Genomic DNA, 27101 nt, shown 5'->3' with positions numbered 1-27101 from the left:
CCGGGAGGAGGCCCAGGGGACGGCCCAGGACACGCTGGAGGGACTATGTCTCTCGGCTGGCCTGGGAACGCCTTGGGCTCCCCCCGGAGGAGCTGGAGGATATGTCTGGTGAGAGGGACATCTGGGTGTCTCTACTGAGTCTGCTGCCCCCGCGACCCGGTCCCGGATAAAGCGGAAGATGACGAGTACAAGTACAATTTTCAGGTAAATAAATAAAGAGAACAGAAAGGAGTTTTCATTCACCATTCACTAGGAATGAGCGCAGACATGGCATGCATCCATTGTTTATTTTACAAATCTATTCACAAGACTTTCAAGGGTGTTAGACAAATAACAAAAAAATGTTTCAAAAATGGATTCTGAGGTGATAGAGGAGGGGCAAGGCATGTTTTTCCTCAACTATGTGGTTCTGATTCAGATGCAGGAAGTGAAAATTTAGATCACCACTGCTGCGTGTGTGTATGTTATGACGAATGCTGACAGGCAAATGTGATGTCCACATGGATGTTGAGAAGGTTGGGGGGATGTTGCACAGACAATAAAAAGGGAAAGAGGAAAGCAAAGAGGAAGTACAAGGGATTTAATATCTAAATTTAGAAAAGATTTCCATTTGAAAACAGCAACATTTGAGTCCAATTAGGAACACAACAATCGCTGCCGTAAAGTGCTGAGGAGAAACCATTGTGGTCCGGCCACAAAAACTTCTTATAAACAAGAGTGGGAGTGCTGAATCCCACGGCTAGAAATACACCCTGAAATATAACAGGGATTATTACACAAAGCCGCAGCATAGGAGACACAGAAGGAAGCTTCATTACTAAAAGATTTTTTTTTAAATGACAGAAAAGCAATCTGGTTAAATCAAAAAGATGTTTGGATTTTTTGTGTTCAATATTAAAGGCAATCTTGCATTCAAGGTTCAGTTTCACAACATTTCCAAAGCTATCCTCTTTTTAAGCCCACAAAACCAGAATTTTACAATTATTTTGTAAATCCGATTTATAGTTGGAAAAGTATAAAGACTAAATCTGTTACTGCTGTTTATACTGTAAGTTCACAGAAGACAAAATAAGAGTTATTTTGTGCTTTCCAAGCCAGGGGCGATTCTTGCATGAATGGTGCCCTGGGCAAGCCCCTTCTAAGGATCCCCACACAACCGAACACAAACCCACTCCCCTGATCAAACCCATTTTTGAAAAAAACTAAACTTTTTATTATGTATTATTATGTATCCTGTCTATATATAGCTGTTTTCATTCTTGTTTCAATCTAAGCTGGTTCTAGCGCCAAGAAAACATCAAACATGCTGTTTTTGTGTATTTTCTGAAATAAATCTCTAATTTCTGAAAAAATTGAAGAACAATCCAGAAAAGGTCTGATTTGTCTGAAGGTGTAAGATCTGAAACTTGGAATGGTCAGATTCACTTTAAAGATGGTCTATATTTGGGAACATAACCTTCGATGTTTGAAACCCTTGAGTGACATCAGAAGGGTTCAGATGTATGACACACCTGATTGGTTAGGGTATGCCTATTATTGATATTCATTTGTTGCTTACCCATACTCCCATGAACTGGGTGACTGGAAATGCTAATAAGCAGGGGAAGACCTTTTATTACGCAACTCAGATCAACTTTTTTCGCCTCATGGCACCCCCTTGTGCTGTGCCTCCCAGGGCGGAAAACCATGTGGCCAATACCAAAAACTGCCACTGACCCCAGCACATAAAGCATGAAGTAGCGGTTCACGTACTAGACTGATCGTAACAACACTGAGCTAATACGAATGCTTAGAGCTAATGTATGAGTTAGCATGCTCAAAAACTGAAAGGAAAATGTGATTTAATAGCTGATTTATATAGAAATCTGTGCTTGAAGTTCTTTATACATGTATGCTACAATTGTGCTGTTAATGACTTACTGGACGCTGACTGATTTCAGGCTGCCGTAGATTGGCTAATTAAAAAAAATAGAGGTTTATGAGAGGAGTCTGTGAAGTAAAAGAGCTTCAACCAATATGCTAGTAAGTGGAGTCTTAGATTGAAATACAAATATTAAGATGATTAAGTATTACTCTTAAGCTAATAAAAAGTGCAATAGTGTCCAAATATGCTAGTGGAAACGCCCTGGCCTACGCCTGTGAGAGCATTTCATTGCATGCTAATGCATTTCATTTAGATATGTGCAAAAACTTTGATAATAAGAATATTAAAACCTGTAATATCAATATTCAGGTAAAAATGATCCTGCCATGTTCTGGTTTGTGAGAAATCTTGACATTTCAATGGTTAAACTCGAGGAACCTGTGTGGAATCGGCAACGTAGTATGTCCCTTTCTTGCAGTAATTTATACAGAAATTCATTACCCAAACATATTTTTACTTTGCATAGTTGCATCACTTGTATCACAGACTTTTTTAGCAATGCTTTGACTAATAAAAAGTTTAAAAAAAACGTGTGGGAGTAATAGCCATTGCCTCATCAAAGAGGAACCTCCTGAAAAAGCAGATACAGATGAATTTACAGTTTTATGTTTTGCTTGCAATACCTTGAACCTTAACTTTTAAACTATACAATAATTTCTCCTTAGAAAAAAAGAGAAGAAATTCACATCCACGTTATTTAAAAATCCCACCCCACACTCCTTTCTTTCAACTCAGGACTTCAGGCACATTCTGTAAAATAAGTGACTTATATACAAAATATTTGAATAAAAGAGTAAATTCACCTTGCATTGTCAAGACCATAAAATCAGCACAAAGGTTTTGATTCATCAGGTTTCATTCGCACACTTCCACACACAAAGGCAGCATTCAAAGAGTCGATGGCAACCGGAGAAAGCGTTTATAGAGTTCAGATGTGCTCTCAGCTGTGGAAGGTGCACACTGCACATCTTAACTGTCAGCTTACTGAGAGTGCAAGCACACTTTATTGCATTATACAGGGGCTATAATAGACCTCCAATGAATTTTCTTATACTGTGAAGCTCTTTAAATCCACAGAGCAGCCTCCATCACATCTGTTCTCTAGGCAGACGTTCATCAAGGTTTTTTTGTTCAATGTAGGTCTTGATTTTAATCCAAAACTGAATTCTAAAACAGGCTGCAGTCCAGAGAAAAATTCCTCTTCCACAAATGTCAGCTTTGTCTCGCAGATGAACATATGTGGGAATTACTGGGAAATAGCAGTAGCCTTTTGTTTGGCCTTGTAGAAAAAAAATCCTTATATTATCCATTTTCAATGCAAAAAAAGTACATCCTGCAGTAGCTGCAGCTGGATTTGTGTACATGAGAATAGTTTGCGACAATGACCAGATAAGCACTGAGCTTCAGTTGACTTTAAAGATGCTAAAGACCTGATTGGCCACTGGGTGGAGACTGAAGGATGGGCCCGTCTTGGCCTGGAGCTTTGTGCCTTTCTCCAGTTGCAGGAGGCCAGACACCTGGCAGGGCTTCACGAAGTGGAAGGAGTGTGGCCCCGCAGAGGGGGTGGTCCCGTAGCCCTCCATGCAATGCAGCTTCTGGGGCCTGGGGCCATTTGTCACTACGTCCAGCTTCACATACGGAGACTGCTGTTCATTGAACAACACCTGACGAAGGGGAAAGAATGATGAATATCTTATTAAAAGAGGTCAGCACAGATACAAAGAACTGATAGTGTAATATTAATCACAACAATTTCACTTTTTAAATTATTTTTTATATTGTAAACTTTTATCATAAAATTAAATAAACTTTTCAGAACACAACACTTGACAGATGGAGGTTGTTAAAAAAACATTTCGCTAATTAAATTAATGTTGGTAATTAAAACTGTGCTGTTGGGAAAATGAGCAAAGTTAGCACTTTTACGTTGTCAGTGTACATTATCCAAAACTAGCTCCCACCAACTGCATGAGCCACAATAAGAAATCTGAATTTACATTTATAGTAAATAACTATTGGCTAGCTGTAGATGTATCGTCTGTTCTGTTTTGAAGTAACAATTTTACGCTGAGTTGGCAGATCTGATACAACACTGAGTGTTTTCTATGAGTCTGATTAGTTGCATTAATGCACAATGTTCCCGCCACTCTCGGCTAGCTGTAGCACCTCAGCCACTAAAACGTATATATCAGGTGCAGCCATTAAGAGCAGTTATTGCCCAATCCAACTGGCCAATATCAATACGCAGAGCGTTAGTCTATGAAAAACAAATGCTGTGTCCAAGAAGTCTTTTGCAACTGCACACACTGATATTGTGATGACATTTGATACATTATGCTGCTCTACATAGAAAACTCAGTCAAATAGTTTTGACCTAATATGGCAAAGTTTAGTTGTATTGTGACTTCATAAACTGCAGGTTTTCTGTTCTAGAAACTTTGTATATCTTGACTAGGGGTCATCACATGACTTTATTTACAAACTTACCTGTTTACAAACAGGTTTCTGGTTCATTTTGCCCATTCACCATTTCACATTTTTTTAAGTTTTGGTCTTTTCATACCTAATTATTTGGTGTAAGAAAAGTAGCCACAGAACATTATGGACCAACTATGAATTAATCCATAGCTTGGGGACGCCTTGTACCCATTTTGGCAATCAGAAATTTAAAGAAATTTTCTGAGACCTACTGGTTCTCTACTGTAAGGAAATGTAGCTCCAAATGAGGATCAGAAACAGGGCCAATGGAAATAGGGTGTAATATGAAGTTTTCAGAAAAAAAAAAACAACATACAATTAATTTACATTTTACATGAGTTTGAGTATTTTCTATGTTTTTTCTATCTCCATAATTCATCAAAGTACTTAAAGTGCGGTATGGTTTGTTTAGGGGTACAAAATGGAGTCACTTCAAAATGTATTAAATATGTGTTCAATGTCCCATTCATAGCCTTTCCAATAGGACTGGACAAACATAATAATATCGTTATTAATCACAAATTGTTTAAATGTTAGTAATTAGTTATTAAAATATTGATTCTTTTTCATATTTTTGCAGTGGGCTAAAGAATGCTGAAACATTAACATATTATATTTCATTGATCATTGCTGTTTAGAGTTTATTGCACAGTGGTTTTCTGAAACTCACCTGACAGAACAGAAAGTAGATCCCTGCTTTCTCCACAGTGAAGGTACCTTCCTCCTTGTTGTACCTCACTGCTTTACTCATGTTCAGCATCCTCTCCTCCCAGCCTTTTATCACGCCACCTTCTCCGACTGAAAACAAAACAAGTTATTGACGTGTTACTAACCTACAAAGTGTGAAGAAACACTTAAAAATGATTTTAACGACTCCTACCTTGCTGAGAGGAGAGTTTGGTTACTGGCGGAAAGTCGGAGACAATGATGGAGACAGAAAAGGGGAAAGTCAATTAAGATTTTACGAGTGCAATCGTACAGGGGTATTTGATTCAAAACCACTTCAGCAGATGCTACGCGAGACGGTTATAAGGGATCTGCCAAGCCACTTACTCTCAAAATGAGACGCTGCTTTCCGTCCATTTCCATTTCTCCCTCGCACCGAGCCCCCTTCAGACACAAAGACAGGCAGAATGTGAGTTTTAAAAACACAGAAAATTACTTCTGCTGGTTTTTTTTTTTTTTTTTTTTGATAAAACAATCACTACCATCTGTATCACACTAATAATACGGTGGGTTAATCTGCTGCCGTTTATATTCAGCCTGGCGGGTTTTAACGCAGTTAGCAGATGGGCTTAAGGATTTCCTTTCACGTGCTTCAGTATATTTCCTCAAACTGTTATTGTAAGTCAAAAAGTGTATGTCTCTTTTATTTTCATTTTAGGCCCAGTGGGGGCTAATCTTAGTGCCAGCTGGTCGCGGTCATCTAGAAGATAGAGACCAGAGAGAAAGGATGAAGGACGTGGGGTTTGTGTGTCTGGAGGGCTGTGAGGAAAGGGGGGAGGCAATAAAAACAAGATGGACAGTGGAAAAGTGAATACGAAAGCATTAAAGACAGGCATTCAGAGGTGCAGCTGAGGGACTAGAAGAGTAAATGAGAAAAATGAAGCACTGGAAAAAGAGAGTCGAAAAGGTCTTTGGCTGCTCTGTGACCCAAAACAGTAGATTAAGAGCAGAGTGTAGCAACAGCTACTGCCCCCTTTCCAGATAAATACGATACATAAAAAAACAACATAGCTTATGAACGCCTGCTCCTGATGCTCCTTGATGGTTCAATTTAGCCTGAGGGGATTTCAAACACTGATACAACCTGAATAGTGCTTGCATGAACTGTGGAAGACACAGTTTATGTTTCAGGACGGAGCAGCCAACCCACCTGACTGCTGCCATTATTCAGAAATGCTATGCCCCATTGCTAAATTACCTCTCAGATGGGCGACCCCATGGATTTTAGGAATTTACAAGGGGTGGGCAAGCAGAAAGTCCTCAGGGTGGCCAGACTTTCCTGACTTGCGCTGTCAGTCACAAGGAGAGAACATTACAGCAGTGTCTTTCCAAAAAAGCTGGACGGCTGTGGTCAAGTTTCCATAAACTGGAAAAAGCTGTTGGGGCATATTCCCACCCCTCTCCACTGATATCCATTGAAATTCTGCACGGTGCCTACATAATTTCATGCATAGAGTTAATTTAAGCTAGACACAATGTTCTTTAAACGTTTTGTGACATTTGGACAGAGAATCCAACACGAAACTGACCTAAAGTTTACTATCGGACAAAAAAAGAAGTCCCATGATGGTGATGCAAGCAAATGCTATAAATACCGCAGTAATAGCTCATCAAATATCATCGCTTTCACAATGAAATCCTAGCTGTGTCGGACGTTAGCTCAGGGAGTAGGGGAAAATAAATATATTTCACTGAACCAAAAGCGTGCAGCGACACCCCCTCCCTCCTTTCCCCCCCTCGCCAGCTGGTTTTCTGGGCTTCGAGGCCGCTTTGGTCAGACCTGTAATTTCTGAGAGGGTAATCCAGCTGCCTACTTTTTCCTGTGTCAACTTTTAGCAGCGGTAGCTCATGCGGCCCGCAGGACCCGACCAAAGTGGCATGTGGGCCGAGGCTGGCCAGCGTTTGTGTTAAATGCTCTTCCTAAAAAAACATGAGACTTCAGCTGGTATGTGTGTATTGTGTCTGTCTGTGGTGATCGAAGCAACTGAAAAGCTCAAGTTGGGGATTGTTGAAGTTGAGACAAAGCAGCTCTGGCAGGTTTGTATTACCATCTCGCTTCACTCGCTCCAGCAGCTCCCTCTTCTCCAGAATGAGCTGAACAATAGCCTTCCTCTGCGTGTTGACCTGTTGGGAAAATAGAACAATAACACCATCAACTAATGTCCACTTAGTCTGAAAGATTTATTTCAACATTTTTGAAGTGAGGTTCAGTTAAGACAATGAAGAATCTTTATTTGGTATAAATCCAGGTTAGCTTTGGAGGCTGAAGCTAACAGCAAGTCGGACCAACGCGGATTTTAAATGTCCTAAAGACCTTCAATCACAAATACTTCAAAGTGATTAATGCAAAGACCATTGTATGCCTGTACATTTGCACTGACTGGTTATTTACCCCGATTACTTATACAGGAAATGGAGGTAGGAGGCGGTGTGCCACCAGTGATCTTTCTGGGTGAAACACCTACTGAGAAAAGATGATGAAAAGCATCTCCTCTCAGATTACCTGATGGCAAAAGTTACAAAAATCCATAAGATAGTGTTGATTTAAACTGCTATTAATATTTCATCTACTTTTCTGTAAAACAGTAATGACGAGTTTTATTTGTACTCAGAAGTCAGATTTTCCATCTTCCCAGCCAGATGAACTGAGGCTGGAATTCCGACCCAGGTTTAGTATCCAATTTGGCGTCTGTGCATAGAAAACATGGTGAAAATTCAATATTTATTGTTTATTGTTATTTTTATTATTTACACAACAGTCTAAATAACCTTCTAGTGATCAAGCAAACTATGTTTTTGTTGAAATAGCATAAACTACTGTGATCTTTTTGCGACTGGAGTTCCTTCCTAGAGTGGCAGACTGCTTTGGCCTTGGTCCATTTCACATTCAAAATGTAAGTATCTGTACACCAAAAGTCATTTGCTTTGATAGCTTAGCACATGTTTTTTTCAAGCCCCCACAAATTCAGTGTTCACTTCTGTAAAATGCTGTAGTTCTCTTCATATTTAACATTTCACAATAGATCTTGATATCACATCAAAGCTTAGTACAAGCTCTTTTGTCATAAACTGAAAATGTTGCAAACATAACTACCATTGGCTTTAGCCTTCATGCCCAGTTAATTGGAATTTGTACTATGAGAAGACTGAGTACAGGTAAGATGTTGACTGCTTAAAACCTCACAGCAGAACCTCACTTAAAAAATCCCGAACTGTCCCTTTAAGACCTGTTACGGCCAGAAAAATGCCTTAGTCCTTTCCTTGCTTGCTTTAGAGCGGCCACTTCCTCAAGGAATGATTGCGACACGTAACTCGTGTTTTCACTCCTTTACATTCCTCAAAAGTCTGGAAGAAATGATTTTTTAAGCCTGCAGTTTTTAAATCCTCGACTGAGGCCCCCACTGGAGCCTCGAAGGAGGCCCACACAGCGCACGGGAGAGACGTGGAGAAGTTGCTTGGAGGGGAGGAGAGAGTGTTTAAATTTACTGCTACTGTTGAAATGGAGGCAGAGAGTCACACTTCACTCTCCAGACGTTCGCTCGCTGGCTCTCATCAGGATTTGGCAAACGGTCAAATGGACACAATGGGACCCCATGGGGAAGGGCTCCAGCATCAACACTCCATGCGTCCAATCTATGTGTGTGTATGTGTGTGCAGGTTTAGTAAACATGTTTGTTACACAGTCAATTTCACCCCCGCTAATCTGAAATTCTGTGGTTTTGTAAATGCTCTGAACTTGAAACCAGAAGAATTTACCATCAGCTCCAGTACTGGCTCCTGTTTTGAAAATAAATTGTGATGCAACGTGCATAAAGCAAACAGAACAGAAAATCTATATTTATTACTTTTTCTGCAAGTGTACCTCAAATTTCAGTCCACGCTGACCCGTGCATGAGGTGTTTAGATGATTTGCACTTGCTACGCTTCATTGTGCAGCCTGATTTGCGCCTGAAGCCTCCCTTAGTGCAGTCAGTCAGTGGCAGCATCTCGCTCATGTGCCAAATAGTTGAGGCTTTCCAGTAAATTGAGATAAAACTGGAGCGTCACTGGCACCAGGGCGATTAAACAAGACGTTAGGGGGTAGGAGAAAAAAGGATGAAATAAAAAAATGAGCAGAGATTCAGCATTAACTGAGCTGCAACTACTGGGCAGTAACAGAGCCTGGAAGACTGTATGAGGCCTTGAACAGAATCTAATTTGAGGACCTTCCAACTACCATCACTTTACACAGCTACTTTAATACTTCTTTTATATTATCCATGTTTAAACATTTGTATATTATACATGTGCATCTCAGTAAATAAGAATATCATTGAAAATGTATTTATTTGAGTAAGCAGCTTGGATTATGTTGCTTTCTGTTCTTCTTCCAGACTATTGGGACCTTGATTTCCAGATGAAAAGCAAAATTTGTTTGCGTCTGAAAAGAACACAGAATAAAAGTATAATCCTTTATTCATTTTAGCTTAAGTAAGACACCCCAGATACTGCCTATGTTTCAGGAGTGGCTCAACTTGAGGAATTCGAAAGTTGTAGCCCATGTCTTGGATACGTCTGTGTGTGGTGGCTCTTGAAGCGCTGACCCCAGCTGCAGTCCACACTTTGTGAATCTCCCCCAAATCCTTGAATGGGCTTTGGTTCACAGTCATCTCGAGGCTGCACTTATCTCTGTTGGTTGAGCGCCTTTTTCTTCCAAACATTTTCCTTCCACTCAACTTTCTAATAGTGTGCTTGGGAATAGCAGTCCAGCGTTAATCCCCATCTGGGGAATTTTCTCCGAACTCTTGGTTTGCAATCGTCTCAAGGCTGCGATTACCCTGATTGCTTGTGAACCTTTTTCTACCACACTTTTTCCTTTAACTCAACTTTCCATTAAGATGCTTAGACACAGCCAGTTGTTTAGTTTATTTTAGCAATGACCTTTTGTGCCTTACCGTACATGAGGAGGGTGTCTTTAAGCACCAGCTGGACAACTGTCAAGTCAGCAGGCCTCCCCATTTTTGTGTCATTTGGCATACATTCATTATATTATGTTTTGTATTTGCAGAAATCCGGTTGTTGCTTCCAGAGTTAGTTAAATACTGGCAAAACAGAGGAGAAAAGTTAAATTACACTCGTGTTGCACATGCATTTTTAAACCTGCCTTGTGTTACAGCCAGCTCTGGAAAGGTCTACACGTTCAAATCAGACAAAACCTGCAACAGAGCAGAGCAGGAAGACACAGGAGTATGTGTTGAATGGCCTTTAGCCATTTGCACCCCCGCAAAGATTCCCTTAACCGCAGCCACGAAAGATCGTACACAACTGTGTCAAAGTTGCAGCCGACTAAATATCATTCCTGTGCAAATGTGCAAACCTGCATGCACTGATTGGTTACTTTTAAAAGTGTGACAAACCTGCTCGAGTCGGTCCTGCAGGATCTGGAAGGACTGAGACAGGTCCCGGGTCTGTCGCCAGGTCCACGCCGTAAACAGCGCGCTGCAGGCGGCCAGAGACATAGCCACCAGGGCCAGGGAAGCCCAGACGACCCGCAACTTGCGCACTCGTCTCCTCTGCAGAAGCCGCTGCATGTTTGCTGCACTCCGCACAGCAGATCGCTCACTCGCCGCCGCAAACCATCCAGAATTTACACATTAACTCCATTCCAGCAGAGCATTAAGTCCACTCGATACGTTTTACTCCAAATGTCCCATTTTTTGTGGAGAGAGAGAGCGGTCGCTCCGTCGCTGCCTTGTAGAGGCACAAATATGCAGTTTTTTATTTTAGTTTTTTTAAAGCAACCTAAGACTGGAGCCTTCTCCTCTCATGGATCACAGCCACCATTCTCTCTGTGTGGAGAGCGTCTCCAAACGCAAGAAAAACTCTGCAATTTATGCTCACATCAACTGTTGCATCCTTCTGCTTGCGATTCGTTGACTCAGCGCTCTTATGTTCCCTTTAAACCGCTTGCTGGGGGGTCAGTCTACTAGACAGACTGTCAGACCGACTGAGCACACGCACTGCTGTGGGGGTTTGCGTCATACCGCTAAAGGTGTGCGCTTAAAGAAAAGCACAGGAGGCGCACCGGAGCTTCTGCTGCCTGTCAAATCACTTTCATCAAGGGACATACAGGGGTTGGACAATGAAACTGAAACACCTGGTTTTAGACCACAATAATTTATTAGGATGGTGTAGGGCCTCCTTTTGCGGCCAATACAGCATCAATTCATCTTGGGAATGACATATACAAGTCCTGCGCAGTGGTCAGAGGGATTTTAAGCCATTCTTCTTGCAGGATAGTGACCAGGTCTCTACGTGATACTGGTGGAGGAAAACGTTTCCTGACTCGCTCCTCCAAAACACCCCAAAGTGGCTCAATAATATTTAGATCTGGTGACTGTGCAGGCCATGGGAGATGTTCAACTTCACTTTCATGTTCATCAAACCAATCTTTCACCAGTCTTGCTGTGTGTATTGGTGCATTGTCATCCTGATACACGGCACTGCCTTCAGGATACAATGTTTGAACCATTGGATGCACATGGTCCTCAAGAATGGTTCGGTAGTCCTTGGCAGTGATGCGCCCATCTAGCACAAGTATTGGGCCAAGGGAATGCCATGATATGGCAGCCCAAACCATCACTGATCCACCCCCATGCTTCACTCTGGGCATGCAACAGTCTGGGTGGTACGCTTCTTTGGGGCTTCTCCACACCGTAACTCTCCCGGATGTAGGGAAAACAGTAAAGGTGGACTCATCAGAGAACAATACATGTTTCACATTGTCCACAGCCCAAGATTTACGCTCCTTGTACCATTGAAACTGGCGTTTGGCATTGGCATGAGTGACCAAAGGTTTGGCTATAGCAGCCCGGCCGTGTATATTGACCCTGTGGAGCTCCCAACGGACAGTTCTGGTGGAAACAGGAGAGTTGAGGTGCACATTTAATTCTGCCGTGATTCGGGCAGCCGTGGTTTTATGTTTTTTGGATACAATCCGGGTTAGCACCCGAACATCCCTTTCAGACAGCTTCCTCTTGCGTCCAGAGTTGATCCTGTTGGATGTGGTTCATCCTTCTTGGTGGTATGCTGACATTACCCTGGATACCGTGGCTCTTGATACATCACAAAGACTTGCTGTCTTGGTCACAGATGCGCCAGCAAGACGTGCACCAACAATTTGTCCTCTTTTGAACTCTGGTATGTCACCCATAATGTTGTGTGCATTTCAATATTTTGAGCAAAACTGTGCTCTTACCCTGCTAATTGAACCTTCACACTCTGTTCTTACTGGTGCAATGAAGACTGGCTACCAGGCTGGTCCAATTTAGCCATGAAACCTCCCACACTAAAATGACAGGTGTTTCAGTTTCATTGTCCAACCCCTGTACTATGTGTGCCAATTATGTGTGCAACAGTACCGTTTGTGACCACTAGGCGGCTGTAAAGGTACTATGTTTGGTGTAGTTTTCAATTAGATTTTTATTAAGTCTGCACTATAAAAGTACTAAAAGATAGACCAATTTAGGGGGCACAAACCACAAATCCAGGTACCTAAATGTTTTAGGTGCTTTGGAAGCAAAATAAATTAATTTTCAAAGCAATTCCCAACATGGACTTCTGTTTTAGATATTTCCAAACAGAGTGCCTTGCAAAAGTATGACCACCCCTTGTACTTTTCCATAATTTCTCACATTTTTAAGCTATTCCTCTTTAGAAAATAGCTTTCTTCCAGGCTTTTCCTCTATTTAGATCCCCTGTCCTTGCTGAAGAAAAACAAATCCCCACATCATGATGCTACTGTTTTTTCCTCCACATAGTGGTTGCCCTGTGGAAAACTGCCAACATGACTTGTTATAGCTTTTTCTAAATATATGACTAAATAATTTAAATGTACCAATAGAAAACACAGTCACAAACTGACCTGATATAAAATGAGTGCAATAAAATATAAAATCGTGACCGCAGTTCAGGATTTTAACAGCTTGAGTCAGAAAGCCGTGCAGCATTCTCATGGTTCTGCTTTTAATCTTAATGTACCATTAGCAAGTTCAAAAAAAGTTCAGTTAAAGGGTGTGAGGAGTCTCCCAGTATCATCTCAGAAAATATTTTAGTCAGAGGGTAGGGACGCTCCGATGACTCTTTCAGCTCCCCTCACTGTCTTCTGCAGGGCCTTAATGTCTGCTTTATTAATACCTCCCTAAAAAGTGTCACTATTCAGCTGTAATTGAGAGAAAAAGACAAGCAGAAACCACTATTTACTTCCCTAACTTTATATCCGCTTTATACTTTAGAATCAGATCATCAGTAAAACCACTTTGAAATTGGAAAAACCTGTGCAGTCACCGTGAATTATCTTCACATTTTCTTCCCCCTTAAGTCAAACTGTTTCTGTTCTTTTATTTGTTGCGTTTTTCTTCTCATCCTGCATTGGCTCACTTCCACATTTTTTGGGCATGTTTCAGAAATAAACAGTTTATCAGTGTCAGAAACAGTAAAAGCAGATACAGGCAGGCTTCATCAGAAAAAGATAGTCTAACCTCTTGGTTTTTTAAGTCTTATTTTGCCACAAAAATCTTTAATCCATAACCACTACAGATAAAAGTAGTCTCATAAATCAGACTTTTTTTCATTTAAATAAACAGATCAAACAAATGAAAAGAACCACCTCCAAATTAAAGATGTAGCAGATTCATGTAAAGTTACTTCGCAAAAGTGTCACTAAAAAACGCCTATGCTATTGAATAACAACCTCAAGGATTTCAATTTTTTTGCCACGACATGTTTTTGGGTGGAATGGGGGATCTAAGAGAATATGTAAAAGTAAATTATGTGTTATATGAATATGTAAAATAAATTAAAGCAGTGGTCTTTGTTGGGTTCAAAGCATATTGATTATACATTTATTTAGCACTAAGACTTGTGTATGTATTTATTGCTAAATTCAGTTTTCCTTTCGAAAATAGGACATGAAAAAGACTTCCTTTGTCCACTCGTACAGACCTACCTAAATGGATCCAGAAAAGCGCCATCTTTGTCTCACAGGGCGAAGCCATCTGTTCCAGATAAAGTCCCAGTAGAGATTAGCTAACTCCTGGCGTTGTGTGATGGAGGGACAGAACGCTATTTTTCCTGGCATGATCACAAAAAACAACTGTTTGCATGTCTGAAGGTGTGTCAGCTTTGGGACATTTTATTTTACCTCTATTATCGTCCTGCCTCTGTGTCGTGGAGGTGGTGGTGTTGGGGGGGTTAAAGATAAACTTGGGTCCTAGTCCAGCCTTGTTTGAGACAATTCAAGTTGTCCTAAACATTCCCCTTCTACGTCATAAAACAGTGCAAAGAAGTCTGGAAATGCCTTTTTAAGTAAATTTATGACCATATCTCAACAGCTGTTCATTTCAGCGGCAATAATTTACTTTTTGAAATATTTTCTTCATGTTTCCTTTCCATAAATATAATTGGACTTATCATAAAAATTAAATGTCACAAGCACTTTAAAGGTCTGTAACACATTAGGTTTAACTGATGGTGTTAGTATGCCCTCTATAGGTTATATGTGACTGCATTTTACTTGTGGCTTTTACCCTGTAAAAATATAATTCATCTTAATTGACTAGACTTGCCTGATAGAAATATTGTTTCATAAATAAGAAAATCACAGACACAAAAAGAAACTAACACAAAGTGAACATGTATACACTTAGACATCAGTCTGAGATGCATTATGTCAGGTTTTATTTCTTTGATAACTGAGCAGAGACGTAAAACACACACGCTGATTACAAGATCCGTTCACTAAATACACCCACTAAATACTTTCGACAACATCTCTCATACAGCCACTAAATTGAATGTAATAACTTATACAACAAGGCAAATGGCAAAATCATAACGGTTTGATAGCTTCTGAAAAAAATAGATTTCAGTTTTTTCACAAAAGGATGCATCTCAACCCCCCCCCCCAAAAAAAAGCCCCGTCAGACTCAGCAGATCAAGCCTGAAATCCCACAGTGCTTCATCAGTATTTTCAGTGTCAACTTTGGACACACGTAACCACTGACACTTCTTTTGAAGTATTATAGAAACAAAATTTATGAACTCAAACACAATAAAATGACTGCAGGCGGTAAAGAAAATTTACAAGGAATTTGGACCAGGTACAACACACCATGGGGTACTTTCTGAACACCTAAACACACAAACATTGATGTCTCATCTACTTATACCAACAGATACACTGCATAGTTTTACTTAAAGACAAAGCTAGAAGACTAAAACCTGAATAAATAGTGATAATGTTCCAATAGTCATTTACGGCAACAGTATCAGAGAGAAACCATGATTTTAAAATAGCTGGCATTTAAATTTGAATAGTTCACACTGATGGGAAGCTGCAGGCGAGAAAGGATTAAAATCTCTCGTATCCCCCTCAGTCTTTTCACGTTTGTGCCTTGCTGTGTGTAGCAGCAGAATGATGGCCCATGAAATGCATTCCTATGAGCGGATCCATTTTGAATGATGTTGCATGTGCCGTATGAAAATAAAGGCCAAATGCAAAAGTTGCAAAGAAGGGTCGGTGGTTTTTAGTTGTTTGGATAGAACAGAAACAATGAAAATAACACATAAAATGTTTTCATTAAACTGTACAAAAAACAGGAAAGACTGATGTTGCAGACCAGAATAATGTCACATTCGTTTAAGCATGACAGATCTAAAGTTATGCAACGAGTCAACTCAAGCTTTATGCCCCCCTCCCCAAATTCCACTGAATGGGTTGTTTTGGTTTGAATTTGGGCTTCATCCATTTCTCTGAAAGCTGTAACCTGAGTCTGGCTGCATAGATCATCACAAAACCAGCACATATAATACAAAGTGAACAGTAAATGACATCCACACACACATCAGTTGCTTTAAGATGAAACTGACTCTTGTGGTCACTGGTTTTGCAACAGGTAAGTTAGACATATAAAAGATCTACATGCATCTAATTTAGGAATTAGGATTACATTTTTGCTTTTTTTCTCCACTAATCACACTTTGCACAGTAAGGGTTGTCCACAGGATTAATAACAAGGAGTAGAACGCCATAAAATATAATTAATCCTAATAAGAGTGATGGGTGGTCTAGTTTCGACATCATGGCTAAACAACATTTTTATCGCTGGAAATATTCCCAAGCAGCCAAGTTTTTGCTGCGAGCAATGGAAGAGTGAAGCAGCCTTTTTACGGCCTGCTGATTGACAGTGTGGAGCAACAGGTGGGGGAGGGTCAGAACTGTTTTACTCTGTGCTTCACACTGTCTAAAATAGGAAACCCTCTTGGATTTTAACCCATCAAAACCACATTAAACTATAGCAAATGCATGATGAAAAATGGGAGTTGACAACTCGAGCTTAAAACCTGTGTATTCATAGTCTGCAGACATGTATTATGGATATGTATTATGGATATGTAAAGTGTGATTTGGTGACACTAGAAATATTGTATCCTTTAAAATCTTGTGTCCAGGTATTTCTTGTCGTTTGTGACGTTGCACCCACTGACAATGCGATGGTGACTGGGATTCGATACATTGTGCAGCTCTAATATGGATGGGTAAATGATGCCACCGTGTGAGAGGTGGAAAAGAAAATGTTCACCAGTGCTAGCTTTAACGAGCTACAACAGGTAGGTTTTTGTTGACTTGGGCATTTACAGTAGTGTTAATTTGGCTCATTATTGTCCTAACAGGACAGTTGACACCGTACTTTTCCAATCACCACCAACTAAACCATTCCTACAGGTTACATGAGCCACTGCTGACTAGCATAAAAGAGCATAAAACCATTAAGACAAAATCACTAAATTAAACATTTTAATACAAAAAAGGCCCCAACAATATAAAGAAACAATCGTGCCTATGTTCAATGACACAAATCCGCGATCTCCTTCTATGTGGACTTTCTTTTACCCATGGAATCCCATAAAAACTCCCACTTGGTCTCCGTGTTGATTAGTGCATCTGAAAGCACAGCAGCTGTTCAGTATTTATGCTAAACTGAACTCAGCAGGCTCAAAGGATGGCTGGAGAGAAGAGGAGCGCTGCAATATTTTGCCCTTCAGGTGAAAACTGACAATTGAAATAACTAATACGTTTTTAGTAATTAATTGTTGCTTTAAAATAATCTCAGTCTACATCAGTGAGCAAATGTTGGTGTTGACAGGAAGCAGAGGGATTTTTCATTTATTCTGATGAATCCAGATAATGTAACAATAGCGACTGATAAAAACCCCATCAGGAAGTTAGCATAGCTAGCAAGTTGTGCTCGGCTAATTAGCTAATGGTAAATCTGTTAGCTTGTCAGGCAGCTGCAGCCATTGGAAAAAAACAAAACAAATCTATCACCTTCAATACAGTCATGCAAAACTAAGTACTCCCAATAAGTCAGTAGCTTGTTGAGGCACTTTAAATGACTGCAAGGTGCTCAGGTCCTGCACCTGCATAACAAGCCCAAAGTATCACCTCTCCACCACCGTGCTTGAGAGTTGGTACAGGGTGTTTGTGGTGACATGTTCTGGTGACATCTCTACCGGACTACTATCCGTCCAATGAATGACATAATTCCTGAAATATTATGGTTTATTTACATGGGACTTTCAAAACCTAAGATGTGCTACCATGTTGTTTGGAGAGAAAGGTTTCTCCTGGCAACAAAGTGCATTTCTTTAGTCTTTCTCTAACTGTTATGTCACAAACTGTGACATTTAACACCCTAACTGAGGCCTGTAGAGTCTGAGATGGCGCTCTTAGGTTGTTTTGGTCATTTCTCTGAGCATTGCACGATCTGATGAATTAACGAGGATGCCCACTCCTGAGAAGATTCCTAAAATTTGTGGATAGGTTTTCACCTTGGACAACAATGATGGACATCAGATTATTTGGAAAGGATCTTATGACCCTTCCCAGATTGATGTGCAGCAATAATTACTTCTCTTAGGTCATTGCTGATATCTTTCCACCTTGGCCTTGTGTTTTCAAGCACCTAGAAAATCTCTAGAGAAGACCCAGGTAGTCAGACCTGCTCATGATTAGTTGAGCATGTTTATCTAATCCGGAGCACCTTGTTGCTACTTCTACTATTAAATCCTATGGAAGCAACAAGCGTATACTTAATTTTTACCATCACTGTACTTGCAAGCAAGGATAAATTTTCCTTGGATACATTTTTCTTGACTGAGCAACTGTCATCCCTGCATCTAGACACCTGGATCTTTGTGCATATAACCTTTCACCCACACTCCTGGGTAACATGGAGTTCACACCAAACCTATTATAATGGTTTATGATGGATTATTCTAAGTATAGCAAGGTTTTAAGAGGACATATAAAGCATGATAAAAACCAATATTTTATACTAAAAACTACCTTAAAAATATATTGTTGAGGGATAAAATTGTTTGCATAATTTTCATGGGTAAATCTAACAGATGTTTTAAGATGGCTTCATGTCCAGTGAATAAATAATTAATAACCAAAGGTGCTAAATTGCAAAAAGCCATTTATTTAAAAACTAGCCTGACAATTCTCATTAGGGCTTAAACAAAGGAACACAAAGTGGTACTCTGCATTGCTTGGACTGGTCTTAAGGTTTCAAAAGCCTCATATTTGGATTAAGGTTGTGCCAGGTGCTCCAGTGCCTCGCCCTCACAGCGCATGCAGTGGTAGCCCATTTTATCCGTGATGTCAAAGCAGCCTTGACTGAGGTAAAAGTCCAGGGATGACTTGTTCCAGTCCAGAACTGTAAAGTTGAGCTGGTGGCATCCAGCAGCCAGACCGAGCTGCAGGACACCAAAGGCGAAGGAAGCAGACATTCATGACAAGCCTAAATGTTGACAATTTATGTCACATTTTTGAAGTTTGACATGTTTAATAATGCTTTGATGGTACTCACCTGTGCTACCTTGCTCATAAGTGCTTTACCAATGCCCTTCCCTGAAAGAACAGACATCATATTTAAGATTTGGCATGCATACAGTTATATTAACAACAAGAGCAACAATCTGCAATGAAGACGGTTCACCTCGAAATTCTGGCATCACATACAAGTCCTCCATATAAATGGCTCTCCCCATCCAGGAGCTATAGGAATAGAAGTAAAGTGCGTAGCCAATTTTCGTATGGCCTGAAAGCGAAACAGTAAAACATGTTCAGGGATTTCTTTACATTCTCAGTTAAACTCTGGTATCAGCGCTATTATGCACTTCTTCCTTTCTCCTAAACCTGCTTAAAACGACAGCTTTGTTGTGCTTTGTTTTTATTCACATAAAAAGTCACATGTATTCTGTAACTGAAATAAGGTTCAGCTGTTAGGATTTTCCTGACATTTCCAACTTCCGGCTAAAGCCAGATCGCAGACATGCAGCTACAAAGAATAACAAGAATGTCTTTGTAGCAGCGGACTTCCAATGATGCCACTGGCTGTATAAAAGCACCCCCTAAAAGCATCTTTCTCTACCACCCGGACTCCACTGACAGACTGGCTGGAGAGGCAGCGCGCTAATGTCTCTTTGCTGGCAAAGACATAAACTCTTCAAGCTGGATCCAAGGTTGTCATACGATCATCGATCATATGCACTAAGTTAAGTACGGATGAATTACTGTTGAAAGAATCCAGTATTCATTCATAAAAAGGGGTAAATTAAGGTATAAGCATTGCTTACTTTCTCTCTGAGGCCTGCAGAAGCAAACTGTCCCAGAGAAGTCCCCAGTAGAGACGCTGTCTCTACAAGCCGAGTGAAGCGGTTTTCCCTGTCTGAAAGAAGGACAACCGTAGCCGCATCACCATGGTTACGGTAACGTGCAGTTTGGTTGGCCCGACAGAGCGTCCCCCCCCGTCACTGCTCTGGAGCTAACACTTTGTTCAGAGCTTTCTTCAAATGTCGTCATCGTCAACTCCTCCTCAACACGTTTCAAACGAGGTTAGGGTTTTGGGCAGAGAGATTTAAGGTAAAATGATCTGACCGTTTTCATTTTCTGAAGTTTGGTTTTGTTTGTGTTGAACTCAGTTATCTTGGTGCTAGCAGAATATCTGCAGCAAACGTGCTCAGGTTGTGTTCTGTGTTTGTAAAGTTAAGACAAACTTTATTTAAATGGTGATTTTAAACAGAAGATTGATCATAACGTGCCATCCGCACTTATGCATTTTAACCCTTTTATTGATGGTATTTTTAAAGGTGTGTGTTTGATTCTGGTGCTAAGCTATTAGCCTCCTTTATTAGCTTCAACTGCTAACAGGTAAGGACATGTGCTTGCTACCAAATAATATTTACCCAGAATGGTTTAGTTTTCAATCCAGTAAATAATTTGTCCCTAACATCATTTTACTAAATTTGATAACTAAGTAAACACCATTAAACCTAATTTCTCCAGAAAGATTTGGCTCTTTTCCAAAATACTTCCTTAAATATTTTACCAGAAGGTTGGTTTTATTCAGCAGATCATTATTTAAAACATTATTTTATTAAAATAATATTTAATCTGATCTTGCATTGTGAATGGTTGTCTAAACGTTTGCTGATTATTTTCTAAGTTAGTTCCAAAACTAACTTAACTTCATTTCCAGTTTCTTCAAGATAATCCTTGGTTCTCAAACATAAACATTGTATGGTAATGTTGCATCACTCTTTTGGTCATAATTTCCAATCCTCTTTAAACTTGTTTATATTTTACATTAGTCTTCATTATTCTTTAATTCTGCTTGGTAGTTTAGTTGGATTGTTTTAGCATAGTAAAGAGTTTGTTGATTGAAATATGTTTGACTTTGAGTTGACTTATTTTTGTTAATAAATTCTTGTATTTTAAGAAATTTTGTGAATTCATTCCATTTGTGTGCAGAGTTTATGCTGTTCAATAATGTCAGAGCTCGTCTCACACCTTTCTATTTTGTCCTAATACCATCGCCTTACTGGGCTGGTATTCACAGGACAACCCTTAACAGACCAAAATATTATTTGATAAAATATTAAATTATTGATATTAAATATTAAATAATATTTTCTGATTCATAGTCACAACAGCAGCCTCTCACATAAGTGAGTACACCCCTCACATTCCTGTAAATATTTTATTATATCTTTATATACCGGGCAACACTGGCTCTTTGAACAATGTAAAGTAGTCCGTGTACAGCTTGTATTACAGTGTACATTTGCTGTCCCCTCAAACTAACTCAACACACAATCATTAATGTTTAAACCACTGGCAACAAAAGTCAGTGCACCTCTGAGTGAAAATGTCGAAATTGTCCCCAAAATGTCCTTATTTTGTGTGGCCACCATTATTTTACTGCCTTAACTCTTCACATGTTGCCACGAGACAGTGAAGGTAGTCACCAATGACTGAAGAAAATATTGGACATCAGGAACATTACAAGAACGGGACGTTTCTGCAACATTGATGAAAACACAAGACAAGACCGGTCCGGGAGGGTTCCACACAGCCGACAGCAACAATTAAAGGACTGCAGGAGTTTCCACTGGTTGTGTTCTACACATGAAAACAATGTCCTATGATCTCCTTATGTCTACACTGAAGAGTAGGGTTCTAAGACAGAATGAATTCATCCAAATAAAATATACAGAAAATCTCTCAAAACCTTGAGGTAGGATGGGTCCACTGGTGAAACCAAGCTTGAACTGTTCAGTTATAATTCCAAAAGGTGCTTTTGGTACAAAAACAACACTGCAAATCACCAAAAGAGCACAATGAAACTTTCACCTTTAGCGCAGATCTAATGTTTTGGGGGTGTACTTGGCTTTTCACAAACATTTCCATTTTGGATTAATCACTGTTCAAAAACATAATGTAACTTTAATGACATAGTGGAATCTGTCACATGTGGTTTAGTTCAATTTAAACATTTCCAAACAGAGAAAAGACCAGATCCGTAATATGTTAAAGCCTTAGAATCAACAGAGGGTGTACTTACTTTTTCCCATAACTGCCTGTTTATGCAAAAGTATCTATGACCAATGTGTTAGAGTCTTGAATTATCTCAGCCCCTCCTGAGTATGGAGTCAGATATCTGAGTCCAGCAGAAGGTGGTCAGCGGTGACCATATGGGAAAAGGTCGAGCTGAGTAGCAGAGCATATACTAATGAGCTTATTACTGCACATGGAGGAAACAGTGCATTAACTTTATTATGTAAGAGGTGAATAAAGGGAGAGGTCACATCAGTAGCATCCTGCTACATTAGGCAACAGAACACACTGTGTTGCATTTAGCTGCTAATGAGCCAGACACTTAAGAGGGCTCTGGACTCCTTCAAACCTCCCTTCCTCCTCTCCACCCTGACAGAACTATATCAGTTCTGCAATTAGCGACCAGTTGTTCTCACCTTCTTTGGTTCTGTGCTGTTCCGGCACCTCAGCAATGATCCCGTGAAAGAACGGGTTCTTGGAAAAGCCGTCTTGCTCCAAGTCTGAGAATAGTTGACAAAAGAGGCCTAAATGTGAGAGACCTGTGAATGTGCTTCCACACACGAAGAGTGTAAAATCCTGCTTTCTCTGCGATCTTACACCTGAATGTTCTGTTGGACAATAAAAAGGGAACGACACCATACAAAAGTGTTTATACCGCTGAAACTTTTCCACTTTTTCTCACGTTCCAATCAGAAACTTCATACATAACTGTGAAGTGGAAGGAAGATGAAAAATGGTTTTTATTCTTTTTGTATAAAAAACTGAAAAGTGTGGCATGTATTTGTAGTCAGCCCTCTTTACATTAGCGAACAAAGATCACGAAGACCAAGAAAAAGCAGCAGCAGACAAGTCAGAGAGGAAGTTGTGGAGAAGCAGAGTTAGAATTAAAACAACATTTCTTTGAATATCCCACAGAGCTCTGTTCAATCCAAATAGGATGGTAAGGATATGACAACTAAAAAAACTACCCATTTGCAATTTTGCCACAAGTCATGTAGGGGACATAGGGGTAGAAGGTGTTCTGGTTTGAAAAAACTAACACTGCGTGTCACCCTCAAACACAACAGTCCCACTCTAAAACATTGTGGTGGCTGCATCATGCTGTGGGGATGCTTCTCTTCAGCAAGGACTGCAAAGCTGGTCAGAGATGGTGGTAAAATATACAGGTCCTTCTCAAAATATTAGCATATTGTGATAAAGTTCATTATTTTCCATAATGTAATGATGAAAATTTAACATTCATATATTTTAGATTCATTGCACACTAACTGAAATATTTCAGGTCTTTTATTGTCTTAATACGGATGATTTTGGCATACAGCTCATGAAAACCCAAAATTCCTATCTCACAAAATTAGCATATCATTAAAAGGGTCTCTAAACGAGCTATGAACCTAATCATCTGAATCAACGAGTTAACTCTAAACACCTGCAAAAGATTCCTGAGGCCTTTAAAACTCCCAGCCTGGTTCATCACTCAAAACCCCAATCATGGGTAAGACTGCCGACCTGACTGCTGTCCAGAAGGCCACTATTGACACCCTCAAGCAAGAGGGTAAGACACAGAAAGAAATTTCTGAACGAATAGGCTGTTCCCAGAGTGCTGAATCAAGGCACCTCAGTGGGAAGGAAAAAGTGTGGCAGAAAACGCTGCACAACGAGAAGAGGTGACCAGACCCTGAGGAAGATTGTGGAGAAGGGCCGATTCCAGACCTTGGGGGACCTGCGGAAGCAGTGGACTGAGTCTGGAGTAGAAACATCCAGAGCCACCGTGCACAGGCGTGTGCAGGAAATGGGCTACAGGTGCCGCATTCCCCAGGTCAAGCCACTTTTGAACCAGAAACAGCGGCAGAAGCGCCTGACCTGGGCTACAGAGAAGCAGCACTGGACTGTTGCTCAGTGGTCCAAAGTACTTTTTTCAGGATGAAAGCAAATTCTGCATGTCATTCGGAAATCAAGGTGCCAGAGTCTGGAGGAAGACTGGGGAGAAGGAAATGCCAAAATGCCAGAAGTCCAGTGTCAAGTACCCACAGTCAGTGATGGTCTGGGGTGCCGTGTCAGCTGCTGGTGTTGGTCCACTGTGTTTTATCAAGGGCAGGGTCAATGCAGCTAGCTATCAGGAGATTTTGGAGCACTTCATGCTTCCATCTGCTGAAAAGCTTTATGGAGATGAAGATTTCATTTTTCAGCACGACCTGGCACCTGCTCACAGTGCCAAAACCACTGGTAAATGGTTTACTGACCATGGTATCACTGTGCTCAATTGGCCTGCCAACTCTCCTGACCTGAACCCCATAGAGAATCTGTGGGATATTGTGAAGAGAACGTTGAGAGACTCAAGACCAAACACTCTGGATGAGCTAAAGGCCGCTATCGAAGCATCCTGGGCCTCCATAAGACCTCAGCAGTGCCACAGGCTGATTGCCTCCATGCCACGCCGCATTGAAGCAGTCATTTCTGCAAAAGGATTCCTGACCAAGTATTGAGTGCATAACTGTACATGATTATTTGAAGGTTGACGTTTTTTGTATTAAAAACACTTTTCTTTTATTGGTCGGATGAAATATGCTAATTTTGTGAGATAGGAATTTTGGGTTTTCATGAGCTGTATGCCACAATCATCCGTATTAAGATAATAAAAGACCTGAAATATTTCAGTTAGTGTGCAATGAATCTAAAATATATGAATGTTAAATTTTCATCATGACATTATGGAAAATAATGAACTTTATCACAATATGCTAATATTTTGAGAAGGACCTGTATGTAGCTACAGTAAATTCCTGGAAGAAAACCTGTAAGAGGCTGCAAAAGACCTTAGACTGGGATGGAGGTTCACCTTCCAGCAGGACAATGAACCTATACATACAGCCAGAGCACATTCATGTGCTAGAATGGCCCAGTTGGACTCAAGACCTAAATTCACAATGAGAATCTGTGGCACAGCTAGAAAACGGATGTTCACAGATTCAATCTGAATGAGCTTGAGCTATTTTACAAAGAATGGGTGAATATTTCTCTCTAGGTTTATAAAGCTAATAGAGCAAATAGCTGTAACTAAAGCAAAAGGTTTATCCGTTGAGAATTTACTGGGGAGGGAGGTAAATAGAAATGCACGCCACAATTTTCAAATTTTTATTAGGAAATAATTTTGAAAATGTATTATTTTCCGTTCATATTGCTTTTAAGCGTTCCTTTGTGTGGGTCTATCACAATAAATCTCGATAATAAGACACGCTCAAGTTTCTGCTTGTAACATGACGTGTAAACAGTTCAAAGGGTATGAATACTTTTGCAACGGACTGCACGGATGTTCTCTCTCTTACATTTGAAATAGTTCATGAACATCTAGAGGTGTGTTACAGCTCGATCAGGTTCATGAATGTTTTAATGGCTAATTCTCTGATTCTTCTGTATCTGGGTGGTATTTACTTCCTCAATTGGATTTTCATTTTATTTTAATGTATTATCTACCTTTTGGGGAGATAATTACACATTTTTAACATTCTTTTATTATTTTTTTTTTTTTTATGTTTTCAGATTAAAATCATTTTTGGTGTCATAAATATAAGGCCCAGTAAACTGGCACCAGATGGTCCATTACAGGAGAGTATAACATGAGTGTGAGAGTAAAAAAAAAATCTGCCAACATTGTGTTACCTCTCTGTGTGACTCTAACAAGATCAGCCACCTTCTCGTACTCTGCCAGCTCCTGAGAAGGAAAATCATGTTTTACGACATCATGCTTGGTCAGATCCAGATCTCTGAGCTTACATAAAGTCTGCTGGCAACCTAACTAACTGGATACATCCGGAACCTTCATAACATCATTTACGGGCTTTAATCGAACAATAACGACGGCTGGTTCACGAAGACACCTCGTGACGTAACCCGGAGTAACACGCGGCCGGGTCCGCACGTGCCTGCTTACCTTGATCATCCGCGCGATGTCCTTGCAGTCCTCCACGTTTGCGGCTCTGATGGAGAAGTCCATGTTTGCAGATGGATGGGTTGAGGTGCTTCACAGAACCGCGGTTCTGCTGCTGCTCAAGGCGGACTTTGACCGGGAAGACCGGACTTGTCCCCACAGCTTCGACCCGCTCGGCTCGACCGCCCTAAACAGGCTGGAGAGGAAACAGAGAGCGACCTCCTTCTGGAAGGAGGTGGTTGGAGGAAGCATCCCCCCTTTTCACACTAAAAGACGCTCAGCCTCGTCTGTAGATTTTTATGGCTGTAGTATAAAGAACAACAATGTGCAATGGGCACCTGCTACTGGTCGAACTTTTGGCATCAGGGAGTTATTGACTATTTCTGTGTTTTTTGACTGTGACTAAATTATTTAAAGGCAAAAAAAAAACAAAAAAAAACACGCCAAACCCTGGATGCGCTGGAGGGATGGTAAAAAGAGGGTTAATTTAGCCTCTTACTCCTTGCTTTCTCTGCTTCCTGCATTTCTCAGCTGGATCCTCTAGGTGGTGCTGCAGGACTTACCAACCTTCAATAGGTTTCTGACGCAGAAAGTATCCTATCATCCATCTATCTATCTATCTATCTATCTATCTATCTATCTATCTATCTATCTATCTATCTATCTATCTATCTATCTATCTATCTATCTATCTATCTATCTATCTATCTATCTATCTATCTATCTATCTATCTATCAGGCGTTGAGACAATCAACTCTCAAAGGAGAATTAAACAACATAAAGCAAATATTAATTTAGAGAAAAAAAGAGTTATATGTTTTTATTGACATTTAAAAAAAATTTTTTGTAAACAATGGCATGTGAAATATTTTCAATATTCTTTTCAATAATCAGCAGCTGTACAGCAGTCAACCCCTTCATAATAAATGTTGACCAGCTTTTTGCATGTCTCCACAACTGTTTTGACTATTTATGTTTGGTGATGGCTGCATGGTGGAGCAGTTGGTAGGACTGTTGCCTTGCAGCAAGAAGGTCCTGGGTTCAACTCCCAGCTGGGGGTCTTTCTGCATGTTCTTCCCCATGGGGTCTCCCCAGGTACTCT

At 40.3% G+C, this 27101-nt stretch overlaps 2 protein-coding genes across 3 annotated transcripts; both read right to left on the bottom strand.

The window, feature by feature from the left end:
- Positions 1-213: 213 nt before the first annotated feature.
- tnfsf12 (TNF superfamily member 12) lies at positions 214-11168 on the bottom strand. Its single transcript, XM_047386685.1, has 6 exons — positions 10525-11168; positions 7177-7252; positions 5456-5512; positions 5283-5306; positions 5073-5200; positions 214-3588 (listed from the first exon to the last, which is right to left on the bottom strand). Exons 1-6 carry the CDS (start codon positions 10696-10698, stop codon positions 3328-3330), a joined length of 720 nt encoding a protein of 239 aa, XP_047242641.1. The 5' UTR covers positions 10699-11168; the 3' UTR covers positions 214-3327.
- Positions 11169-14805: 3637 nt separating this feature from the next.
- LOC124880898 (thialysine N-epsilon-acetyltransferase-like) lies at positions 14806-26688 on the bottom strand. Of its 2 annotated transcripts, XM_047386300.1 has the most exons (6): positions 26002-26635; positions 25731-25782; positions 22487-22570; positions 19171-19272; positions 19042-19082; positions 14806-18928 (listed from the first exon to the last, which is right to left on the bottom strand). In XM_047386300.1, the coding sequence occupies exons 1-6, from the start codon at positions 26062-26064 to the stop codon at positions 18761-18763; spliced, it is 510 nt and encodes a 169-aa protein (XP_047242256.1). In that variant the 5' UTR covers positions 26065-26635; the 3' UTR covers positions 14806-18760. The 2 variants fall into 2 exon arrangements, with proteins under 2 accessions (XP_047242256.1, XP_047242257.1); XM_047386301.1 differs by lacking the exon at positions 19171-19272 and having other exon boundaries at positions 26002-26688.
- Positions 26689-27101: the final 413 nt, after the last annotated feature.

Source organism: Girardinichthys multiradiatus, chromosome 14, assembly GCF_021462225.1.
Source record: "Girardinichthys multiradiatus isolate DD_20200921_A chromosome 14, DD_fGirMul_XY1, whole genome shotgun sequence".
NCBI classification, from domain to species: Eukaryota; Metazoa; Chordata; class Actinopteri; order Cyprinodontiformes; family Goodeidae; genus Girardinichthys; species Girardinichthys multiradiatus.
Note: the sequence above shows the minus strand (reverse complement) of the source record. Positions and strands in the feature narration are given on the sequence as shown.

Bases quoted from the DNA above. Each gene is read 5' to 3' on its own strand.
- tnfsf12 (XM_047386685.1), bottom strand. From the start codon at position 10,698: ATGCAGCGGCTTCTGCAGAGGAGACGAGTGCGCAAGTTGCGGGTCGTC. The intron at 5,307-5,455 runs GTAAGTGGCTTG...ACTTTCCGCCAG, and splicing joins AGCAGCGTCTCATTTTGAGA to TAACCAAACTCTCCTCTCAG. The intron at 3,589-5,072 runs GTGAGTTTCAGA...CCCCTTCGTCAG, and splicing joins TCTACTTTCTGTTCTGTCAG to GTGTTGTTCAATGAACAGCA.
- LOC124880898 (XM_047386300.1), bottom strand. From the start codon at position 26,064: ATGGACTTCTCCATCAGAGCCGCAAACGTGGAGGACTGCAAGGACATC. The intron at 25,783-26,001 runs GTAAGCAGGCAC...TTTCCTTCTCAG, and splicing joins ACATCGCGCGGATGATCAAG to GAGCTGGCAGAGTACGAGAA. The intron at 18,929-19,041 runs GTGAGTACCATC...GGTGTCCTGCAG, and splicing joins TTATGAGCAAGGTAGCACAG to CTCGGTCTGGCTGCTGGATG.